At 37.7% G+C, this 25,264-nt stretch overlaps 1 protein-coding gene across 1 annotated transcript in view; it reads right to left on the bottom strand.

Moving 5' to 3' along the window:
• LOC145984176 (nucleoporin NUP188-like) overlaps positions 1–25,264 on the bottom strand; it is a 174,515-nt gene that overhangs the window by 10,503 nt on the left and 138,748 nt on the right. Inside the window, exon 18 of the mRNA XM_083117667.1 lies at positions 19,397–19,641. Within this exon, the coding sequence (XP_082973793.1) occupies positions 19,397–19,641 (245 nt within the window). The remainder of the gene's footprint in view (positions 1–19,396; positions 19,642–25,264) is intronic.

The raw sequence follows: 25,264 nt of genomic DNA, 5'->3' as shown, positions 1-25,264 counted from the left end.
CAAGGGCATCGCGTGAAGATGGAGGTAGTAGTTCAGAATAAGTCACTCTCTACGTAGAGACAGGGATGGCTATGATGCCCCCACATACAGACTCATGAGTGGACTCATTCCTCCTCCTCCTCATCATCATCCTTTGCCATTTCCTGCCTCTGGCTGGGTCAGCAGTCAAGCCTCTCCATTTTTCCTGGTCTTCCATCACTCCATTCTTTCCACGGTGTTCCAATCTTGTCCTCTTCTCATAACAACCTCCGCTATCTGCTCTTTCCACATACATCTTGGTCTCCCCCTTGGCCTTATTCCCACTTCTTGAGAATGGTAAGCTCTTACTGGTAGTCTTTCTGCATCCATCCTCTTCATGAGTTAAAACCATATCATCTGTGCCTGTTCTATCCTGTCCTGAAGCTTCCCCACTCCCACTGTCTGTCGGACCTCCTCATTCCTTATTCTATCCCTTCTAGTCTATAAGGGTTTAAAGAAATGTTAATGTATTGCTATTATTAATATGATGATTCTACTCTTAGAGATTCAGTGACTCTGTTATGGGGAGGGTTTGGTGGAGTATACTAAATCAACCAAGAATAAAAAAGAAAAAAACACTTATTCAAAAAGAGCTATGCTTTATGCTGCCACATGCAGAGGAGGCTTTTGTAGACTTACAGTTCACGTCAATGATATCATTCGATCACATTTATTCAATAAAGAACATAACCTGTGGCATGGCCACCACCAAACATGGACATCTTCACTGTTACACAAATAACACAAAAATAAATATACAAAAGACTTGGTACTTACAGATCAGCCAATTTCACACAATATGTTTCATACCTGGGGGCTACACTTTTTTCACAACCACAAGCCACATCCCAACACCTAGCAATTTATGGGGCACACAAGTACTTGTACACTCAAGTACGAAGTAATTGAGCTTGATACAGAGTCTGAAGAAGACCTTGCTAGAATGTTGAAATGTTATGTTTAGTTTATGTTTTATAATAAAATAAATTTCTGCCTTTGGTCAGCATATTGAGTTTTTCATATCATGGAAACAAGACTTAATGGTGTTATAATAAGACAAAAGAATGGATATTTCCTGCTTCCTTGGGGTAATACAAACTTTGGGGAGTGATGGACGCACTTTCCAGGCTTTTCATGGAAGGATTGCTGAATATAACCATGCATGCTCATGGATTCTTCATGGATGTTCCTATGACTCCTCCTTGCCAACCATGTGGTCTGGATTTCCCACTTTGTGTATGGGACACAGATTTCAGTACATTGGCGAAAATTGCACTCAGAACCTTAAAAGAGGTCTTGACTACCAAATCCTGTGTGACAACACCCACTCAGGTCCATATTTAACTTATATGGGCCTTGCATGCCTATTTCCAGTGTAAGTCCACTGTTCATGGCCTACACAGCCATTAACACACTGAGGTCACATGTGGCTTTTCCTTGTCTGTGGAGGTTCCAATTTCTTCCAACAGATGGCAGAGTTATATGTTCTCTTCTCTTCTGTTTACCTCCTCATCTATTCTTCCACTTCTCTCAATTATGCTTCCTAGATATTTGAATCTCTCCACTACCCTCAACTCTTCCATGTCCATCTTTATTCATGGTCTATTTCTGGCTCTGTTTCTTGTTGTTATTAAAAGCTCACTCTTTTCTGCATTGAACTTCATTCCTGCTCCTCGTTCCTCTACAATGAAAATCTTTTTTTTTTATTAACTGCAGCAAAGACAACTTCTTACTAGTAACATAAAATCCTTATTTGATAAAATGTTCCCAATGTGTATCTATAAGGTATTATTTTTTTTTTTTAGTAACAGGGTGGCCACTCAAGGACCATGATAAAATTCAAATATAATTCTGTTTTCAAGGTGAACTTTCCTAAATTTCAAGGACACAAATAGACACATCTAATCTAATATATAAAATATATCTCTGTGTGTGTGTGTGTTTGTGTTTGTTTGTTTGTTCCGGCATAACTCTCGTACGCCTGGAGCGATTTCAACCACACTTGGTGCACGTATCAATTGCAATCTGGAAAGAAACACTGTGGGGGCAAGACACCCTTGGCACCCCTAGGGGTGGAGGTGGGAAGTGGACATAAAATAGAATTCTGTTGTGTGGCATTTTCGTATCATATCCTGCAAGTTATGCTTCCTGCTACACATCACGGCAAAGTTGGTTGCCTACACAGAAGGTGAGATATTGCTATCCTGGAGCAATTTCAACCAAACTTGGTACACATATCCCTTGCAATCTGGAAAGAAATACTGTGTGGGTAAGACACCCCTGTCACCCCTAGGGGTGGGGGTGGGAAGGGGTGACATGTAAAAATTATCGAAAACAACCGATATTAGTGTGGGATCCATAGTTTTCAGGATCGCTAAGATGAATAGTGACACTCCCAATGCCGTTCAACTCCAACACACCTTTGGCACCCCTAGGGGTGGGGGGTAGGATGGGGGTGACATGTAATACGACCAATATTAGTGTGGAATCCACAGTTTTTGGGGTCGCTAAAATGAATAGTGACACTCCCAATGCCGTTCAACTCCAAGACATCTCTGGCACCCATAGGGGAAGGGGGTGACATGTAAAACGACTGATATTAGTGTGGAATCCATAGTTTTCGGGGTCGCTAAGATGAATAGTGACACTTCCAATGTCATTCAACTCCAAGACACCTCTGGCACCCCTAGGGCTGGGGGGTGGGAATGGGGTGACACATAAAACTACTGATATTAGTGTGGAATCCATAGTTTTTGAGGTCGCTAAGATGAATAGTGACACTCCCAATGCCGTTCAACTCCAAGGCACCCCTGGCACCCCTAGGGTTGGGGGCGGGAAGGGGTGACATGTAAAAAATCGAAAACGACCGATATTAATGTGGAATCCATAGTTTACGACGTCGCTAAGATGAATAGTGACAATCCCAATGCCTTTCAACTCCAAGTTCATTTTACACTATAGTTATAATTCCTTTTTTTCCTGTCTAATACAAGATTGGGATAAATAAATACCAAGGGAATGCCGGGCAATCAGCTAGTATATACCTAAAAGTTCTCTTCATTGTGTTTCATCAATAAACTATTAAAAACAACATTTATTTTTCCTACATCCTAAAAAAGGCCTCTGATTCTGCTAAAATATTTTAATAGTAAGGTAGTCAAATTGTCAACCCATAGTATATATAATTGTAGAGGACTCGTTTTGCAGACCAAATCTAAATTGATTGATTGATTTGGTGTTTTAAGTCCACTTTATGCACAGTAAGGCTAATCGGGACTGAACCTACAGTTTAAAGTGGGATCCGAACCACTTGTGCCTCCACCGGGTATCGAACCCGGGACCCCTTGATTACAAGGCGATGACGCTACCACTGCGCCTTCGGGGAGGTGTCCAAATCTAAATTATATGAGATAATATTAGGATGGTGACAGAGAAGAGCATGGTTGGTTCAATGTGGAAAGTACGTAATATTTTGCAAAGTAAGTTGTAAAGAAAAGAAATGATGAACGTAGATGACCCCAATTCCCTATTGCAAACATTAGACCAAACAGGTTATTTAGATCTGCCAAACTGCATTAGGAACACAGCCGGTTTTCTCCACAATGTATTGTGAAGGTCAGGAACAAGTGGCAATGAGTTCATCATGGCCAGGTGTGTCTCGGACGGAAGTGAAAGCTGAAGTTAAAAGATCATATGATCGAATGCCTTGCAGGCATAAATGTGTCAATAAATGTCCTTCCAAAAATTTGACTGACTTTTCTGATTCAAGTGATGATGAGATACATTATGGTGGGAAAAATTCTCCAATTTTTGCTGGTAATTGTATTAAGAAAATAACTAGTTCTGTCACTAGATTAAATTATATAATTTGAGGTACAGAGTTTACATTTGCCATTTCACATACTCAGATTCGAAATACATCTACAAACAAACGTTACGGGTGATACTAATTTACAAAAAAATGTTAATTGTCTAAGAATTTCAAAGTAAAATTTACCTAATCAACTTCGATATATTAGTTTGCAATAATTTTCAGTTGCTTATATAGATCGTTCTGCAAAGGACAAAAAGTAAAGGCACTAAGGGAATTCTGTTTTATTTTCAATGCAGCTTTCTTTTCTTTTCCTTCCTTGATAAAAATAATGGTTAACTGGAAAAACTTGCCTCATGACATTCATATGCATAAATTCAGGGACTTGGAATAATGAAAATTAAATTTTTTCCACGTTCACGGAGAAAAATTCATGCAGAATTCCTGGAGCCAAAAATTCACTCAGAATTCCCAGAAATCAAGGAATTACCACCGCTGATACTGCGTTATCATCAAACTACGGATATTTTCTCTGGTAGACACTTGCTACAGTTACGCGTGATTCCCAAACACATTTCACTCTCTGTAGTTACATACAAAATGTTTTCAATTCTTAGACATGCAAAATAAATATAATATTATTTTAACAATATTTTGGTTGATGAAAAACAACACTTGGTGCAAAAAAAAAAAAAAAAGATGTTGCAGCAGGAGTTTCTCACCACTCACAACTTTACATATCGTAGCGAAACTCTCATTTTCGAGTTAGCCATGTAGAAGGTAGGAAAATCAAAGAATGTGTTTACTTCAGCATAATGCATTTTCCAGTTATTCATGATGAAAGTTGTGCAAATTACTCACAAGTTTAATATATATATATAACCTCCACCCCCTTGAATCTAAGGATAAATAATCACCGTTCCTCCACCCAAAACTCCGATTTCACAGTTGCCATCCACACCAACAGCCATAACACCACCTTCAATAACTGCTTCCGTGTTGCCATCATCCACCTTTTACCCCCCCCCCCCCCCTGCTCTGACACATCTTTCCGCAGGTGATGGGAAAGGGCCTATATAGCAGGCATGCACGCCACTATACCCCCCGGACTCAACCTAGCCAACCAGTAACTCTTTCCTCTCCTCCCCGAAACTACCCACCCACCTTACAGTAAACACTGGCTAAAGTATTTCGTGTTTCCTTTCAACTGTTTCTGGCAACACTGACCGTAGAGACGCTACGGTCAGTATTCTGTGCCTCTACTCAAAGTGTCGTCGATCTTTTATCTACCTTCTTGAAAATGCGACTCAGATCGCGAAATATTGAATTATTTCTATTCGTGTGGTAAGTGTTTACTGTCTCCTTCATTATTTGTATTTATCCGCCCTTCTGGCACCATTTCAACCCTATTCCTGTGTGTGTGTGTGTGTGTGTGTATATATATATATATATATATATATATATATATATATATATATATATATATATATATATATATATTATTAACTTACGTTTTGCGAGTATTGAGGTAACTCCTGTGACGTTTCGGGAGGCAACTGCTCCCTTTCTCAGGCTGCTCAGGTTATGTATAAATCATAACCACGTCAAACTCTCCATAAGTAAAGGATATAGGATTGGTAAAAGGTGCGTGGTTATAAAACAATAAAAATCTAAAACCCATTACAGGTGCACGTCAAACTACCATGAAATTTTCCCAATTTCCTATGAAGAAACATTGGAGAATTGCAGCACATGTGGACCATGGCTATTCACAGTTTTAAAGTTATAATATTCCAAGGAGCAGTTTCTAATTGGGAAAATGGCATTCCAGTTATTGCAGAGGTAAAGTGGGGTGAGACAGAGAAAAGTAGGAGGAGACAACAGTTGTTGGTTTTGGATTTGGGGAGACAGGAGTTGGTTTGGATTTTGGGAAGAGAGGCAATTGTGAGATTGAGAGTGTCGAGTGGGAGTCTTCAAGAAAGAGACAGGTTCAGTTTGGAAGACAGTCAATCTTGATTATGGAAAATTAACATCAGTTCAAATAGTTTGTTCAGGAGAGAAGTGCAGAGAACTTTAGAGAGAGTTTTAAGAGACTAACAACAGTGTCTGTGTGAGAGTTAACTTTGAATCTGTTATTGATCATCTCTTCAAGAACGAGACAGGTAATACGCTTTTCTCTCAAGCCAACATTGCCAATGCAGTCTTAAGGTCATTTTAACCTGAAAATGTGTGAGCTGCCATTCACTTAAAAGGTTGTGTAGATTAAGTTTATTTAGGTACCTCTGCAGATGAAGGATGCAGCAAATCAAGTGCTTACGAGCTACCGCTTCCCCCAACGGTAAGATCCCGAACCTGTAAGGTTCCTAAATAACCTTAAAGGGGTTCTTTATGTGGTGGAGTGCATTTTGGGCTTCTTATCCATTTGTTTCGGAAATGCGATGAGAAAAGAAAATTGGTTTAGTACGTGTTGATGGTACAAGATTTCATTTATTCCATTTCAACATGAATGAACACTGCCACCTCTGGCATTTTCTTAAATTTTGTATGCAATGTCATCAAAAATTAGTGTAAATTTTTCCCCCAATCTAGCCTTTGTATTGACAAAACAGGGATGTGATGAAAATGTGTCAACCCCACAAATAAACATTAACAGCAAACCCCTTTACCATCAGGAACTTCATTTCTTATTGAAAATTTCACTAATTAGTGTTTTGTGCACTATCAACAATAACTCATGCTATTACAAATTGCATGCATTGGAACTATCTAAATTCACATTGGTGAACTTGAAAGTTTTGTGTAGAAATTGGAAGCGACGATATGATTAATTATGTAAGATGTTGAAATTTGAGTCACTTCCCACCCTGATAGGCTAATCACCCACCGCAGTCACACACAATACAATGCGGAGGAAAATAGAATGTTTTCTTCCATCACCTTTTTTTTTTTTTACATTTAACGTTTCCGATAAAATTGCTCAGATCATCATTCTGTTTTACCTTTCACGTATTTAATTAATTAAATCCTTAACTAAAAGTGAATAGTAAGGTTATCACCTAGGAAAATAATTTGGTCTTGACTCAGACTCATTTGCACTATGGTGTATTTATTCACTGAGTCCAGCAGAGAGTATGCTTGCTGAGTCAATTTATAATTATTACTTAAAGTTCTTTAAGTTTCATTTTATTTTTGTTCAAAACTGACAGTAACTTGTAACTGATGGAGAATGTATGAGCTATAAACTGTTAAGATTATTGCAAAGAGGATATTCATTTTAATAAATGTAGTTTTGAGAATGAACAAGGTCCCACGGTCGACTCATTTATATTCATAATGACAAAATTCTCCTAGCCCCTCAAAGAAGGGAGCTTTGATTAAGGAGCAAGTCAAGGAATTCACGAGTTAGTCGGTTTGCCTTACATTACCTTAACTAAGGACTAAATTATTTTATCAAAATATATGTTAACATGTGAAGAAACGAAATGCTAATTATACTACTGGCAATAGAGTAGCAACTATGTCCGCTACTACACTGCGCATATGTAGTTAGAGTGATGCTTCCATTCTTTTAGAGTATAAACCGCTCGATTAATTACATGTTCTAGTTTAGGAATAATAAGAAGTGCTTTTACTTGTATACACAGAATTAAAGAAATAAGAACGAGAGTACCTGTGTCAAAGGAATGACACCATCATGGTAGCACAATGATGATTAGTAGTTTCAAAGCACCATAGTTCAGCAAAGCCAACTTATAATACATTAGCTAGACAAAATTAAGAGAGCATGGCACGAATGTTTCTCACATATTAGCAAGATTTTTTTTGTTGTTATATTTTTCCCCCTCTCTCAGCTATTGCTTTGATAGATAGTTGAATATTCCTCCTACACATTTTATAGCTCTAGAAATTCTTCATATCTTCAGTTTCATGTGTATTTATTTTCTATATATGGTTTAAATTTTAACACATACATATCATCATTTCGCTTCAAGTTACGGCATTCATTAATTTCAATGTTCCTTAGCGTTAATTAACAGATTTCGTGTGTTTGCCTAATCACGACGTAAATTACTCACTCACTAAATAGTAATTAAGGTAAAATTGATTGTCATTATTCATTAAATAACAATGAAGTTTTGCGAATTTGTACAGTGTCTCTTAAAAGTTTTAGGACAACGACAATTTAAACTAGGCAACCCAATTTACACAAGCCGTTGGTGGGTTGCGTGCAGAGTTAGGCTCAATTTCAGGGTTGCCACATGCACAATAGATATTTATAAAATACGCGAAAGAAATATAAACAAGCATTAATCTATAAAATTATTAAAAATACCACTAGTATATCGCAAATGAAAAATTATTTCTGAAAGAAAAAAATAGGTTTTCTAGTATTTCATCACTGATGAGTCTACAGTAAGGAAAAGAGGTGAGAGGAAACGAAAGGTTACAAAAGAGAGGAGAAAGAGAAAGTGAAAGGAGAAGAGGAAAAGTAGAGGAGAGAAGAAAGATAGGATAGATGAGGAGAGGAGATGTAGTGAGGAGAATGGAAAAAGATTCGAGGAGAGATGAGGAAAAAAGAACAAAGAAGAGAAAAGAGGAGGAAAACGAGAGGAGAGGAGACGAGAAGACGGAAGTGGAGAGTAGAGTAAAGGAGAGAAAAAGAGAAGAATGAAAAAAGAGAGAATAGTGCAGTGGAGTCGGAAATCTAAGACAGGAAAGGAGATAAGAGGAGTGGAGAAGAGTGGGATGGAGATAAGATGCGAGAAGAGTAGGGAAGGCGATATGAGATAAAAGCAGAACGGAAAGAGGGGAGAGAAGAAGGAGAAGGAACTGGAGAGAAGAGGTAGTTGCAGAAAATATTGTCTGAGCGTCAAGAATGGATGCATTGGTCAAATTATCGACCTGAAACATTCAATAACATTTTGAAATGTACTGGAGAATATATTAGACCGGTGCGAAATGCCTTTTGGCTGAGTTCAGAGCAAATTAAAATCTTCCATGTAAGATCTTTGATTTTACCTGCGATTACACCACTAAAAAAATGAATGTAATTTTTAATATTTATAAGAATTATTCAATTTTTCTCCACTTCTCAGTTCGTTGAAATAGAGATTTTGTAATTCAATATTTCCCCTCCCCCCATCGTTAATTCCAAACTGAATCATTCCGTTTCACAAGGCGTGGACAATGAACACAATGGGATATGTCTAAAACTTACGAAAATTTTCTGCCACCGGAAGGGTTTGAACCTACGACCATCAGATTGACAATCCTGAATGGTAGCCACTACCCTACAAGCTTTAGCTCCTTAAACCAGGTAGAAGAACCACTACACCACGCCTTTACCTTCGAATGAAACAACAATTTTTTTTAAGTATTCTGTCCCTCCAATATTGTAAATGTCGTGTTATTTCTTCTAACTTATTATTGTGATTAGACATTACTAATGGAAAATAACTAGAGGCTTGAACATTACAGGACGATGTTCTTTTCCTGTGATACTGTAACAGACAAAATGCTTGTGTACTGATGCAAGTCTTGTGTCCAGAAGAGTCTTATGAAATGTATTTGCTGTTGCGTAAGATAACACGAAATAATTACACCGTGTGCGAACTACCAAATCTGTGCAACGTTATTTTATTCATAAAATCACTTCACATTTGACAGTGTAAGTCAAGAGAGACTCGTGGGACACTTTGTTAAGGTGCTGGACTAAATGTTTCTAATTTTTCTTCCTCGAAGAACAACAGTGATGATCTTTCTTATTTCTTTTAAATGCTTACACTTTCCTTTAATTGGGTTAAAAATAAATAAGAATATTGCTTGCATTTCTGTCATTGACGTAGACCAGAGAGAGAGACAGACAGACAGACAGATATTACAAAATAGTGCAAATAGTGCGAGCGCCATTAAAAAGTCATGATAATTCTATGTTGCATACTGAGATTTATTCATACAATAAAGAACATGTCTAATTGTGAGTTAACAAAAAAAAACAATAATAACGAAACATTTTCGCATCACAACTGCAGTTCGAAAAAGTCGGGACATTAATTGAAAGTAACGTACTGTCCTGACTAAATCGGTGAATCGGACGTCTGGTAGTCTTGCATCAATGATTATAAAACTAAAACCACCCAATATTGCAGCTTGAAGACTTTTGGCCAAGAAACAGATTCATTTATACAAGAGCAAAATTGAAATTTTTACACATCCTTGCATCCTTGCATTGAACTAAATTGGGAAAAGGGGTAAAATTAGCATGTCCTGAATTACCACACATATATAGTTATTTCATTAATATTTGTCAATGTATTTGAAGCAGTACACAATTATCATTAGAGTATCATAATCCATGATCTTATATATAAAAATATCCCGTTGAACGTGTGTCAATTCATTTATTTGTTTATTTTTTTTTTTTATAAATTCCATATGCAGAACAATGTAGCCACTATATACTGCTATTACAAATAATGTTACCATGCTCTTGTTTAATGGAAGGGATTCTTTTTTAAGGAACATCTAGTATGGAGGATCGAACGTGGGACCGCAATGCTTTCAAGAACTCTAACCAATACACTACGCCCTTTGTTTTCTTGGAGCTACTGTTCCTAATTATTCTTTCGCCTCAATATTGTAAACGTTATCTGCAAAAAAGAAGTACTTCATACACATGCATTTGAAATTTAACTCTGGATTTCTTTCTTCGTATTAGTATACCTAAGCTTGTGAATATATTTTATTTGTAATTTTATAACGGTTTCATGAACATCTACGAAATAGTTCCTTATAACTTGGAATATGGTGAATAGATATGAAATGTCTTGAAATTAATTTTCGACCACTAGATTTTGGCAAGGGAATTATGTGTGATCTGTTTCCAGTTATTCATTGCTTAAACAAACGTTTTAAAACTATGTGGAATTTTCATTCTGGGATAAGTTTCTTTACTTGCTACATGTATGCGAACTACACTCTGTCCCACTTATCTCTGGAGCAGATGAACGAAAACAAGTATCTGAGTAGCGATGAACACGTGAGAGGAATGGGATTGCGTGGAGGGAGGAAAGCCACTGCAGTTACCAGCCTTCCCAGCAGCATGCACTGATTCGCTCTGTCCACTCGATCCCCTCTCCCCTCTCTCCACATCTCTTCCGCTATGCGCGGCTTTGATCCAGAGATGCTGGGACAGGGTACAGTTAATTGTTTCTCAAAAGGTATCATCTATCTCTGTATACCACACATTTAATTCTTACTCACATGGAAAAAAATGTCAATTTGTATTCAGGGGTAGTTTCACAGTTACAAACTATTTTGGCCTTGATGACAAGTTTAGTGTAAGTAGGCATTTTCTTTATAATTTTGAAATTGAGGTCGTCTAAGGTTGAAATCCTCATATTTAGGGCTTGAACTCGTTACTTAAGAGGTTGAAGATCGTCCTCTACTTTTCTACTTTGTGCGTGACCTTCTTTAATTTTCTATTCATTATTCATCCTCATCGTCGTGATTAGCCAAAGGTAAAATAACAAAAGTCCTCCTCCGTGGCCTCCGACTGCAGGACGGCATGGATTCGAGTCCGCCTATGCTCACTCTCTAGGTTCTCGGCCTGTGTATGGGACCGGTGGCAACCCACCATCGTGAAGAAATTGGGGAGCTACGAGTGAGTAGCGTAACCCGGTCTCGGAAATCTCCTATGGGGCATGTTCCTGGGTAAACAAAAAATAATCGAGCAGACAATTCGATTATCGAAGGCGATAAAATAACCTCCGGTTGACCAAGTTGCCAATATAAATAAATGGAATACAGATTGTCTTCGAGCTTACATTGTTAAAAAGGAGCAGATACACGTATTACTATCCCAATAATTATTCAATACGTTTTTTTTGTTTGTCAGGAATTATCACTTAAACTATTGCATGTTGAGCTGGTGCCTACCTAGCCGCCTCTGATGAAATCTACCATTCTTCCGATTCTCTTTAAAATTCGACTCTGGTCACTTGTAACGTGCTGGGTGCCAACACTGTGCATCGAAGTACAGTGTTTTGCGATAAGAAGCGGCCTTGAATAGCGTGAGTGAGTCACTTTGATCGCGAGCAAGCTAGACTACCAAGCTTGTCTGCCTTTGAAAACCAAGTCATTGTTTTCATGGTTTCCGAACGCGATTGCTATTGTAGAAGTATATATTCTCTCAAAAGAGCAAGAAAGGAAATTCGACCAATGTTCTCCTGTCGTTTAAAACCAAATATTATCTATTAAACGAAAAGTTCACGATTGTCAATAAACGGTTTAACCTATCTGAGCATAAGGTGAATGTAAATACTAAATTTAATAGAAAGGTTCTCCAAAATTTCTCTTCCACTGTCTACGTAAGGTCAGTACCCAGGGGAGGGGCCATGTGGGCCATGCTTCCCCCTCGAACCCTAAAATATTTAAATGTGAACCTATAAATAACTAAATAAATACGAAAATAACATCGTCGATTTTTGAAATGAGTAAAAATTTCAATTTTGCTTTTGTATAAATGAATCTGTTTCTTGCGCAAAAGTCTTCAAGCTGCAATATTGGGTGGTTTTAGTTTTATAATCATTGATGCAAGAATACCAGACGTCCGATTCACCGATTTAGTCAGGACAGTACGTTACTTTCTATTCCTGTCCCGACTTTTTCGAACTGCAATCGTGATGCGAAAATGTCTCTTTATTATTGTTTTTTTTTTTTGTTAACTCACAATTAGACATGTTCTTTATTGAATGAATAATTCTAAGTACGCAACATAGAATTATCATAGAATTTATAGAATTATCATAGAATAAAATAACGTTGCACAGATTTGGTAGTTCGCACACGGTGTAATTATTTCGTGTTATCTTACGCAACAGCAAATACATTTCATAAGACTCTTCTGGACACAAGACTTGCATCAGTACACAAGCATTTTGTCTGTTACAGTATCACAGGAAAAGAACATCGTCCTGTAATGTTCAAGCCTCTAGTTATTTTCCATTAGTAATGTCTAATCACAATAATAAGTTAGAAGAAATAACACGACATTTACAATATTGGAGGGACAGAATACTTAAAAAAAATTGTTGTTTCATTCGAAGGTAAAGGCGTGGTGTAGTGGTTCTTCTACCTGGTTTAAGGAGCTAAAGCTTGTAGGGTAGTGGCTACCGTTCAGGATTGTCAATCTGATGGTCGTAGGTTCAAACTCTTCCGGTGGCAGAAAATTTTCATAAGTTTTAGACATATCCCATTGTGTTCATTGTCCACGCCTTGTGAAACGGAATGATTCAGTTTGGAATTAACGATGGGGGGAGGGGAAATATTGAATTACAAAATCTCTATTTCAACGAACCGAGAAGTGGAGAAAAATTGAATAATTCTTATAAATATTAAAAATTACATTCATTTTTTTAGTGGTGTAATCGCAGGTAAAATCAAAGATCTTACATGGAAGATTTTAATTTGCTCTGAACTCAGCCAAAAGGCATTTCGCACCGGTCTAATATATTCTCCAGTACATTTCAAAATGTTATTGAATGTTTCAGGTCGATAATTTGACCAACGCATCCATTCTTGACGCTCAGACGATATTTTCTGCAACTACCTCTTCTCTCCAGTTCCTTCTCCTTCTTCTCTCCCCTCTTTCCATTCTGCTTTTATCTCATATCGCCTTCCCTACTCTTCTCGCATCTTATCTCCATCCCACTCTTCTCCACTCCTCTTATCTCCTTTCCTGTCTTAGATTTCCGACTCCACTGCACTATTCTCTCTTTTTTCATTCTTCTCTTTTTCTCTCCTTTACTCTACTCTCCACTTCCATCTTCTCGTCTCCTCTCCTCTCGTTTTCCTCCTCTTTTCTCTTCTTTGTTCTTTTTTCCTCATCTCTCCTCGAATCTTTTTCCATTCTCCTCACTACATCTCCTCTCCTCCTCTATCCTATCTTTCTTCTCTCCTCTACTTTTCCTCTTCTCCTTTTGCTTTCTCTTCTCCTCTCTTTTGTAACCTTTCGTTTCCTCTCACCTCTTTTCCTTACTGTAGACTCATCAGCGATGAAATATTAGAAAACCTATTTTTTTTCTTTCAGAAAGAATTTTGTCATTTGCGATATAATAGTGATATTTTTAATAATTTTATAGATTAATACTGGTTTATATTTCTTTCGCGTATTTTATAAATATCTATTGTGCATGTGGCAACCCTGAAATTGAGCCTAACTCTGCACGCAACCCACCAACGGCTTGTGTAAATTGGGTTGCCTAGTTTAAAATGTCGTTGTCCTAAAACTTTTGAGAGACACTGTACCTATATATAGAATTAACAAAGCAGAATCTTGTATGCCCTCCCCTTTAAGACCTAATCATGTTTACATTCAGTCAGACCCTAACCAGGCATCACTTCGAATCCTTTTACGTCAACTAGATAATTAACAATCAAAGATAAATTCAAAATTTTGTTCCCATCATTTACTTCATGTTTATTATCACCTCTTTAGATTTAGGGGCAATTATTGCAATTTTGTAAATCTTGATCAAAGTTTTACCACATTTACAATCCAATCAAGATACAGTAATGTCTCACATCATAATATTTTTTAGCATTTTTGTCATACAGTTATTTAATATTGATTTACATTCCCTTTATTGATTATTATTGTATTTTATTTAACATTGGACCCAGATTAGTATATATAATTTTGTACATTTATTGAATGGCACACTCTGGTTTATTTGATTTTAAGACTGCATTTGGTAACCTATTCCTTGTTCGTCATACCTATCCTAACCTAATTATGTCATGTAATCTATGCTACAGAGACCTTCTAAAAAGCTTTCCACGTTGGAATTCCACGTGCCAGTGACCTTCAGAGAGCAATTCTGCCCATCATCGCTTCACAGTTCATGGAGTAAGCTGTTTCTGTTTTCACCCGGCACCCATACATGCGCCGAGTGCTTCGCATTGCTTCATCGAACTCAGGACTTCACAGCGACCGTTGGTCGAGGGGAGTTGGGCTAGCTACCAATGCACACCTTCTGTCTTGTCCTATTTCTACATCATGATCCTCAAGATGCAGCAGATACACGCCCCTTCCCAAAAGTACATTATCTAATTTTCGCCGGAGTTCCAGTTGAAACTACACTCCAGCTCGAGTAACGCAGTGGATGAGCAGTTTTCACGTCACGTTTCCCCTAAACGAGTTTCACGCAGTTTCAGGAAACAGATTCAGACTATATAAAATTTAAGCAAATTCAGTGTATGTGTGGTGGGCGGGGGAGGGGAGAGCCCCCAAACCTCCAAAATTTCGGAAAACAATTGGGGATTTCCCCCCTCTCCTCCAAGAAAAAAAGTACATGACAAGTGTTGACATGCACATGAAAATTATCGCTGGCATGTAAGGAACACAAAAATATTTGCATTATTATCGTATGACCAATCTAACGCGAGTTGTACCCCCAAAAGGAATGGTCAGCACGCCTCTGATTCAAGCTTCAAAATGCAGCGTTACCTTGAAATGACTGTAGCTCAGAGGCTAATTGCCCTAGAGAGATGAATGATATACCATTGTACGCGAAATGAATCAGACATTCAGACTATATAAAATTTATGCAAATTCGGCATATATGTGGTGGGGCGAGGGGAGAACCCCCAAAATTTCGGGAAAATTTTCCCCCTCCCCCCCAAGAAAAAAGTACATGACATTGTCGACTTGCACATGGAAATTATCGCTGGCTTGTAAGGAACACAAAAATATTTGCATTATTATCGTATGACCAATGTAACGTGAGTTGTACCCCCAAAAGGAATGTTCAGCACGCCACTGATTCAAGTTTCAAAATGCAGCATTACCTTGAAATGACTGTAGCTCAGAGGCTAATTGTCCTAGAGAGATGAATGATATACCGTTGTACGTGGAATGAACTAGAAATTCAGACTATATAAAATTTATGCACATTTGGCGTATATATGGAGGGGGAAGGGAATCCCCCAAAAATATTTTTTTAAAAAAAATTGGGGTTTCCCCCTGCCCCCCCCCCCCTGAATATAAGAATGGAAAACATTCTTTTTGACCTAGAGTACCGATAAACAAAACTTCCTTCAAATGCAGTTTCCAGAGGTGAGGGAAATGCATTGCTTTAGAACAAAATTTTTCCCTTGAAAAAATCCGCAAAAAAGAAGTCTCCTTTTTCCTGCCATTTTCATGAAAAAAAAATGTGCAACATTCATTTCTGTTAAATACATGTGTTAACAACAATATCAGAAAAGAAAATCAGAATTCTAGCCAAAAATAGCGAAGTTATAACATAAAAACTATGACCTTGACAAAGCATCTCAATCGACAGGATCGGGCACCCGAGGGTTACCTAAGAGCATCTCGATCGAGATGATCGGACACCTAAAGGTTAAACCTCCCCTCATCAAATGTCACTCTACAAGATTTTTCACATCCAGTGCTACAATAATGAACACTTTCTTGTTCCCTATAGCCAAAAATGGGATCGCACTTTCATGTGATTGGGAAGTGAATTGTGATATAACTTGTTCTGGATTTCCCCTGGACACATTTTTGGGTGCACGATACTCTATGGCAGTGCAGTGGAACATTACACCCCTCCATGTGCATGCTTACGCGAGTCTTCAAAATATTTGGAACACTTCCTCGCATAGCAAGGACTGTGTGATTTTTTTTTTTTTTTAATTTTTATTACCCAAGATATATTACACATATAATGGACATTTAATGTTAATATTCCACCCATTATGTATTTGTAGTGGAATAAGTTTTTTTTTCTTCACATATTACGAGTGTATTCAATATTTACTCATATTTAATGGACGATGTTGCACAACCTTTTTGGGCATTTTAGTACACAATGCAGTGTAGCATTATTCAATATTCTATAATATATATTTTCGACATTTATTCATATTAATAGATGATGCTACTTTCATATATACATAAATTATTCTCTGAGAGAGATTAAAGGATGAAGATATGCGTGTGCTTCGCTGTCTATATATTGATATGGATTTTATTGTGTCAGTGCTACGTTAGTGATTAGTGCAACTTGATCTGCAATTTATTGTGACCTGTTCTGTTGCCTCAGTGCTCAGAATTATTTCTTGTTCTCCTGCATGTGGGTGGAGTGACAGCCTCTGACTTCATGCCTCTTATGACGTCAGTTCAACTTACAGTGATACGTGAATCTTGTGGCCGAGATCGTTGGTCTCTGTGTTTCTGACATAACAGCATACCTCTCAAAGTTCTTTAGCATGAGCTGACGTCACAGCTGCTGGCTGGTGTTGATCAACTTGTCTGTGAAACGCATTGCAATTGTGTTTCATCTCACTCAGCAAAAGGCATTCTACACACATGCATTCATTTTCATTCATGCCTTACTCACCGAGCTGTGACATTGGACTTCTGTTTTGATTGCAATTTTGATTTTTAATTTTAGTTTTTATCTTATTTTTCTAGGGTGTTGGCAATTTGTTTATTGGACTATTTTTATTTTTTCTTTGCTAATAAATCGACCTTCTAAGATACTGGATTGGCATAAACGGCATCATACCTGCACTTTATATAATTTTTTTTAAAAAATTCAAAGTATTTTTTTTTTTTGGCCAGTCAGGCGCCGTAGCGTACCTCTCATTTTCGAGTTACGCTTAGCCATGTAGAAGGCAGGAAACATCAAAGAATGGGTTAACTTCAGCATAATGCATTTTCCAGTTATTGGAGAGGTAAAGTGGAGCGAGACGGAGAAAAGTAGGAGCAGCTTAGGTGGAAGGGATGCAAGTTGAATCTTGAACAGGACAGTCAGGGTTTTTGAGTTTGAGACGACAGTTGTTGGTTTTGGATTTGGGGAGACAGGAGTTGGTTTGGATTTTGGGAAGAGAGGCGATTGTTAGATTGAGAGTGCCGAGTGGGAGCCTTCAAGAAAGAGGCAATTTTAGTTTGGAAGACAGTCAATCTTGATTACAGAAAGTTAATGTCAGTTCGAATAGTTTGTTCGGGAGAGAAGTGCAGAGAAGTTAAGACACTAACAACAGTGTGTGTGTGAGAGTTAACTTTGAAACTCTTATTGATCATCTCTTCAAGAACGAGACAGGTAATACGCTTTTCTCTCAAGCCAACATTGCCAATGCAGTCTTTAGGTCATTTTAACCTGAAAATGTGTGAGCTACCATTCATTTAAAAGGTTGTGTAGATTAAGTTTATTTAGGTACCTCCGCAGATGAAGGATGCAGCAAATTGAGTGCTTACGAGCTACACCTTCCCCCAATGGTAACATCCCCGAACCTGTAAGGTTCCTAAATAACTCTAAAGGGGTTCTTTACAGTATCTTTAAATGATCAGTCAATCACTGTTTCCCAACCAAAAATAAATAGTCCGTTAACATAAGATAGGATGGCGACAACTCCCTCTGATGTCTAAAAACTAAGGAAATAAAGAGACTGTTGTCTGCTTCTCCTTCCCTCGAGAGAAGGGTTATTTCGCCACTAGCCTCAAGACACCAATATATCCTTTAAAAGAGAAAAAAAAATGGAAATAGTATAAAGGAGAGAAGTAAAACTTACCATTGTAATGATTCTATATCAGATAACTGACTTCAGTCATGATCTTTCTGCGTGACATTGCTTTTGATATATACTTATGGTCAATGTCTTTTCTTGACAATGAATGGGGAAAAAAGGATTCTCTGATCAAGTTCCCTGATGTTGAAATATACCTGCTCGAATGCTTTGAACTTGAAGTCTGCATGCTCTTTTCTGAATGGTCAATGACCATTTTGCCTGCGAGAGTCCTGAAAGAGGGATTAGTCCACAAAGACTGAAAATTGGCAAATTTGCCAAAGCTTTTTCAAAACGTAAAGTGCCCAGTTCTTGCATAGGCACAAACCCACAAACCACTGCTTTGCTGCTGTGACCCATGTGGAAGAATGTCAAATGTAGTCTCACATGTTGGAGGGATGCACTTGGTCTTGCAACTGGAGAATTCTGCATAGGTTTAAGAAGCCCATTTTCCAGATTTCTAATTGTTTGAATTTGTCTTTCGAAGTAGCAACAAGTTTGACTTGAAATCATTGCTCAGACCCACCCACCCTTGAATGTACGGAGGGGGGTCTGAACAATACTCAAGGTGAGGGGGGTTGGTGGAGATTCAGGGGTGGGGTCTTGCATAAAGAGTTTTAAAGCAGGGTCCATAAAAGGTTTCCTTGACACACCCTGTATGCCGAGGAAGTCCTATTTTAAAAAACACCCTAAGGAAGGTCCAAGCCGAAAACCCTGGAGCCACATTTGCTATTGAAACTACCCCTGCAGCTAACTCTCTCCCACTGGCACATGAAACAACCACCTCGGGACATCTTTTTTCTCAAGGTTGTCTACTCTAGCAGGACCCTTAGTGATAGGGAAAATGATTAAGACCTCCCTACTAAGCCCCTTCGTCGCAACAAGGCAGTCCTACAGGAGAGACTCGACACCTGCATGATTTGACATGGAATCAACCATTGAAAATATTAAGACATTATAAAAGTATACAGCAAAGAATTGCAGCCTACTTACCACAAGTGCATGTTGTAATATTTGCATCATGGTATCTACTGCTCCTGAGACATGTAATGGTTCAACCCAATGATCCAGATTCTGTACAATTGATAAAATTGTACGAAGTAATGTTACGATGAACAATGGACACTTGTTAGTAAGTACATCCATAACATTTATATGGTCATTTTGATATAATTTGGCATACTCTATACCTAACATATCACCTATGGCCATAAAATAGGCACCAATATCTGTGGTATCTGAAAAAGAAAAGCAAAAGAAATATATTTAGTACACTCCTCTTTCAAAAATCTATCTAAATGTAATTAATTTCAGCAAGTTTAATAAATAGTATATCTTGTATAGAAGTAAAAAGATGAATTCCTGAGGTATAATATTGAAAAGAGATTCTGTATGAATGAAAAGGCTGAAAACCATCTCACATCTGGATATCAATAAAAAAGAAAACAACGTTGTTAGAAATCGAGCAGTGTTCACACACATGGGCATGCAAATGAGAACATGTATATGCACGCAGCAGGTCACAAAAATGTTCATGTATCTATGAGAAATCACTAGGTTGGATACTACTTTGGAATCACATATTCATATGATTGATTGAATTGCTTTACTAAATGTTATAGTTATTTCCCCAGATTTTATATTTTTCCTACATTCTAAGTTTTCTTAACTTTGCCCCTTGAAAAACGTAAAATAAATTATTCACTTTACTAATTTTTTCAGCAGCTACTCTGCTACTGTTGGAGTACATGTTCATGAGCACCTGCCCATTTTTAATAATACAATTCAGTGCTTATGTTCACAAACAAGAGAAATTCGATGTCTACAATATTTGGTGTCGAAATGTGTACTGAGCTTTTGAAAAAAAATGACAGTAAGTAGGTCAACTGGGATTGATTTGGCATTCAACCCTAGTAACCAGTGTTGGCATTGTGTGTATTATAGCCCATTTGAAACATTCACTGAAGCCTCCTACACCATATTGTGTGGCATGAACAGATACTGATAGGATGGACTCAGGCTCCATTTCTCCTGCGTAGGTTCTGTAATGACATTGAGGGTAGTGCAAATACCATAGGTACTTCCAAGGAAAGTTCCCTAATGTCTCAATGAGAATCATCACAAAACTTTCAGAATAGCACAATAATGGGACCAAAGTTACAAGTGTGCATTGTGACATTTCACAACTGATGGGAACCTCTTGAACTTGGTCATGTCTATAATATATGCAACAACATGTAGCCAAAGATGAACGAACACTGAAATTCAATGCAACTAAATATCTACAGAGATCAATTGCAGCAAAGAAGAGATATGAATAATTATGCACACAAGGTGCCTACATGTCATTTGTCACATCATGAGAAAATTAAAAATGCTATGTACTTCATGGTAATGAGGGCCTCCCTGATGGCGGTGGTAGCGTTGTTCCCTTGTAATCAAGGGGTCCCAGGTTCAATGCTGGTGGAGGCATACAGTGGTTTGGATCCCACTTTAAACTGTAGGTCCAGTCCCGATTAGCCTTACTGTGCATAAAGTGGACTTACAACACCAAATCAATCAATCAATTCATGGTAATGAGTTGTGAGAAAACAATACTGGAAACACAGCTGATTCTCGCACCAGAAGTGTATTATGACAGCACTCACATTAGAGCCAGCAAAATTGCAAATGTCACACTGTGTAAAATTAATTTCCAGCACATTATGGAATGGTGACAACCTGTCCTGTAACAAATAGCCTGACACTTTCCATGCATAATGCAGGATATGTCGAAGAAGAATTAAACTTGTAGAATGGAGATTCTATCATGCAGGTTGATGGCATGCTCCTCATCATGTTGTATGTACTCTTTCATATGTCATGCAAACAGTTTGTGTTGGCAAAAGAAGTAGACATCTAGAGACTGGAGTACTTGGTGGTTTTCAGTGTTATGATGTTTATGTGAAATTAACATTCTTGTTTCGAAAGGCTTTGGCATGCAAATTACGGTTGATTTGACCAGACCATGAATCAAGAAAACAGAATGGTCCTGTTATTTCCAGTTTTAATACTTTAAGTAGTGAACATCTTACTACTGTCACTGGCCAATAGCAATGCTGCATGTGAAAACTTCTGTTTCCACCATCTTTTTTTCTACCATTGATGATGTGACTCATGGCCACAAATGTGTTACCAAGTACCCAGGAATATTCTCGCATGGTATGTGACATTTTGGACATACTGTGAATCAGATTACATTAGACATGCATGATTTTTCGCACACATGAGCATTGAAGTCAATGGTGAAATGTAATTTGAATCTGGCTATATTTTCTCTCTAGATTAAATGCTTGTTTTTCCTCTCTAGATTAAATGCTTGTTTTTCCTCTCTATTTCTTTTATGGATTTTCAGAACATCACTTCTGTTCTTCAATTCTATGAGTTTTGCGAAAGTAAAGTGTTTTTTTTTCCTGTGTGCAGATGGAATATTGTTAGTTTACAGGCATTTCTTGTCAGATGGAGAAAGCCAATGACTAATAGGAGGCTGACATGAAGGGGGGGGGGGGGGGGGGCTGAATTAGCAGTGCTACTTTTTTCGGTTTGTCAAGAACAAAGAAATCTGCATATATTTGTATTTTTGTGCTTTGTTTGAGATTGGAGACCTCAGTTCCTTCTGAAGAGTGGAAGGTTCAAAATTTGAATTTCTTAAGAGTGCAGACATACTATGGAATTACACACTGAAAACACACTTAGCAATGCAAATACCATGAAAACAGCCTTGGCATCTAAGCATTAAAGGAACTTGCACAGCAAGTTACTATATACATGAAATGTACTTACATAAAAGTGAAATGGTTCATTTTTGTTTCAGGGTTTGTTACTTTTACTTGAAGAGATATTCATGTTAATGAAATGTATCCCATTTTAAATCAGATCAGTGCCATATCTTATCAGTGTTAGGAAACTTTATATTCATATTTTATCAGTATTGGAAGAAGTAGGTGTAGGTATTGGCTGATATCAGTATATCAATTTATTGGAAAAATCCCCAATAGTTTTACTGATCCAATAAATCTACAAATAGGGGCCTCCCCCATGGCACAGTGGTAGCGTCATTGCCTTGTAATCAAGGGGTCCCGGGTTCGATCCCCGGTGGAGGCACAAGTGGTTCGGATCCCACTTTAAACTGTAGGTCCAGTCCCGATTAGCCTTACTGTGCATAAAGTGGACTTAAAACACCAACTCAAACCAAACCAAATCTACAAATAGCCAACAATTTAGTGCAAAATTCTGAAAATTTGGTACCTTTTAAGGATGGATACACAAATTCACATGTCCTAGTTTTGTAAAGTAAATGTCTAAATATCTTGTATCTTTTTCTAAGTCAAAACTTTCTGAAGTCTCTTAATCATGTAGTTTAAACAAAGAATTTACTGAAACATTTCCATTCTTTGTTTTGTGATGACCATCCATTCCATTTTCAACCGGATCAAGAAAGTGTGGAGCATTACCACCACACCCCCTATACGCCTTCATGGCATGGTGCCAAGCACAGGGGAGCACTTTACATTTTTTTTACCTTTATTTCCATTCTTTAACAAACCCTTAAAACTCTATATTAGATCTATAGAATATCAGTTATCGGTATTGGTTAATTTTATTTCATTACTTTTATTTGTTTCAAGTTAAAATCCACTTTACGAACAGATAGGCTAATTGGGACTAGACCTACAGTTTAACATGGGATCCAAACTACTTTGTGCCTCCACTGGAAGTTGAACCCAAGATCCTTTCATTACAAGACAATAGCATAACCACTACACCATTGGGGAGGCAGGGTACTTTATCGGTATTGGCAAAAATTTAATATCAGTCCATCCCTACATAAAAGCACCATGTCAGTTCTTTCCCATGATATACAGAGGAATCCCAATTTTATGTTCCATGATTTTATATTTTCCTGCATTTTACATTCAGTTTTCATGGTCTCAAAAAAGCAATATCTAAAAAGTTTTCTTAGATTTTATATTCTTTCACCTGAGTTCCCTGAAAAATGTAAAATAATGATTCAACTGTATATAACAATATTGCATTTGAAATAATTCTTGAAGCTTTCCTGGCAGCGCATATTGAAGAGGTTTTCTCGGTCAATCAGCCAGGTGATTTCTGGAAAGGCTTCCGAGCTTTCGAGAGCTAACGTCACTCTCATCTTCAGGGAATGAAGTGCAGAGATAAGTCAGGGTGACGTTATATGTATTTGGTGTGGGAGGGGTCCAGTGTAGGTGGCATTTCTCCGATGTCCATGCTCCCAGTAGACTATAGCTAACCAGGCTGGGTCCAGTTCCAATCCCATGTCCCTATTGAGGTTGTCCTTTTCCCCGTGTATGGCTATTGCTTCTTTGATGAGACGGTCCCAGTAATTTGATGATTTATTGATGATCTCGGTGGTTGTGAAATCAATTCTATGGCCCTCCTGGATTGAATGTTCTGCTAACCCTGATTCTTTTTAATGAAAATTCCTTATGTAGCTGGCGTGTTCTTTGCAGCACTGTTCGATTGTCCTCCCCATTTGTCCAATGTAGATTTTACCGTAGGCACAGGCGATATGGTAAACCCCGGGTGTCATCTGTCCTAGGTCGTCTTTGGGGTTTCGAAGTCGGCTTCTGACTTTTGATGGCGGTTTGTGGATCATCTTGATGTTGTGTTTTGAAAGAATGAGGCTGATGACTGCAGAGGTGTTACCGGTGTATGGGACGATGGCTATCTTCTCGTCTTCTTGGTCATCAGGTAGATAGCCATCGTCTGGCTGATTGCCCGAGAAAACCTCTTCAATATTGTGTTTGTTCTTTCATTATGTTATTTTGCTTCTCTACCACATGGTTAATCATAATGATGAGAATAAATTATGAATTTATGAGACAGGTCATAAATAGGCAGAAAGAAAGGTTGTGTGGTCTAAGGTATTATGCTTTGGGCTCTGGCTATGGGACACATGCAGGTTTCAGTCTCCTGGGGAAGCACGATTACTTTTCTCCTGAGATTTCAGCTTGTGTAGGACCATTGTGAGAAAATTGGGGAGTTACGAGTGAGTAGCATTTACCCGGTCATGGAAACCAACAATAATGACTGGGGGATCATTGTGCTGACCACACATCACTCTTAACTGGTCGGATGATCTCTCATCAGGCCCTATTGGCTATTATTATTATTATTATATAAGAATGAATGCAATGCAGAACTGTTATTTATGATGGTGAGCACATCCTTTTAGTTTGATCTATGTTGAACAAAATAGCAACATGGTTTATAACTACTGGGGTTGGACCGATCGGAAATGTTCGTGAATACTGATGAAGTACTAATATAGATGGTACAGGTACTGATAACATATATTCTACTGATCCAATATAAAATTCCAACTGGTCCTTGAAGTGGTTCATAAATGCATCTTAACAAGTGACTACAATGCAAAAGAAGTTGCATCAATATTTACACATTTACTTCTTTCAAAAGTAGGGCATGGAAATTATATGCTTATATACATACAAATTATAACAATTTGGCAGAATATTGCACTAAATTATAAGATATGTAAAGAATTGTAGATACATTGGATCAGTAAAATTATTGATAACTTTACTAATAAATCAATAAGCCTGTATCCGCCAATACTGATAAGCAGGGACTTGGACTTTATGTCCTATAAAACTGTAAAATATGCATGTAATTATGTCATATTTAAAAAAAAATAAAAAATAAAACGTGTCATAAAAATTAAAAATATGTCGGGGTCCTGGGATCGATTCCCGGTGGAGGCACATAGTGGTTCAGATCCCACTTTACATAAACTGTAGGTCCCATCCTGATTTAAGTGGACTT

This window comes from Lepisma saccharinum, chromosome 2 (genome assembly GCF_977018435.1).
Source record: "Lepisma saccharinum chromosome 2, izLepSacc3.1, whole genome shotgun sequence".
NCBI classification, from domain to species: domain Eukaryota; kingdom Metazoa; phylum Arthropoda; class Insecta; order Zygentoma; family Lepismatidae; genus Lepisma; species Lepisma saccharinum.
This window is presented reverse-complemented; position numbering and strand designations above follow the sequence as displayed.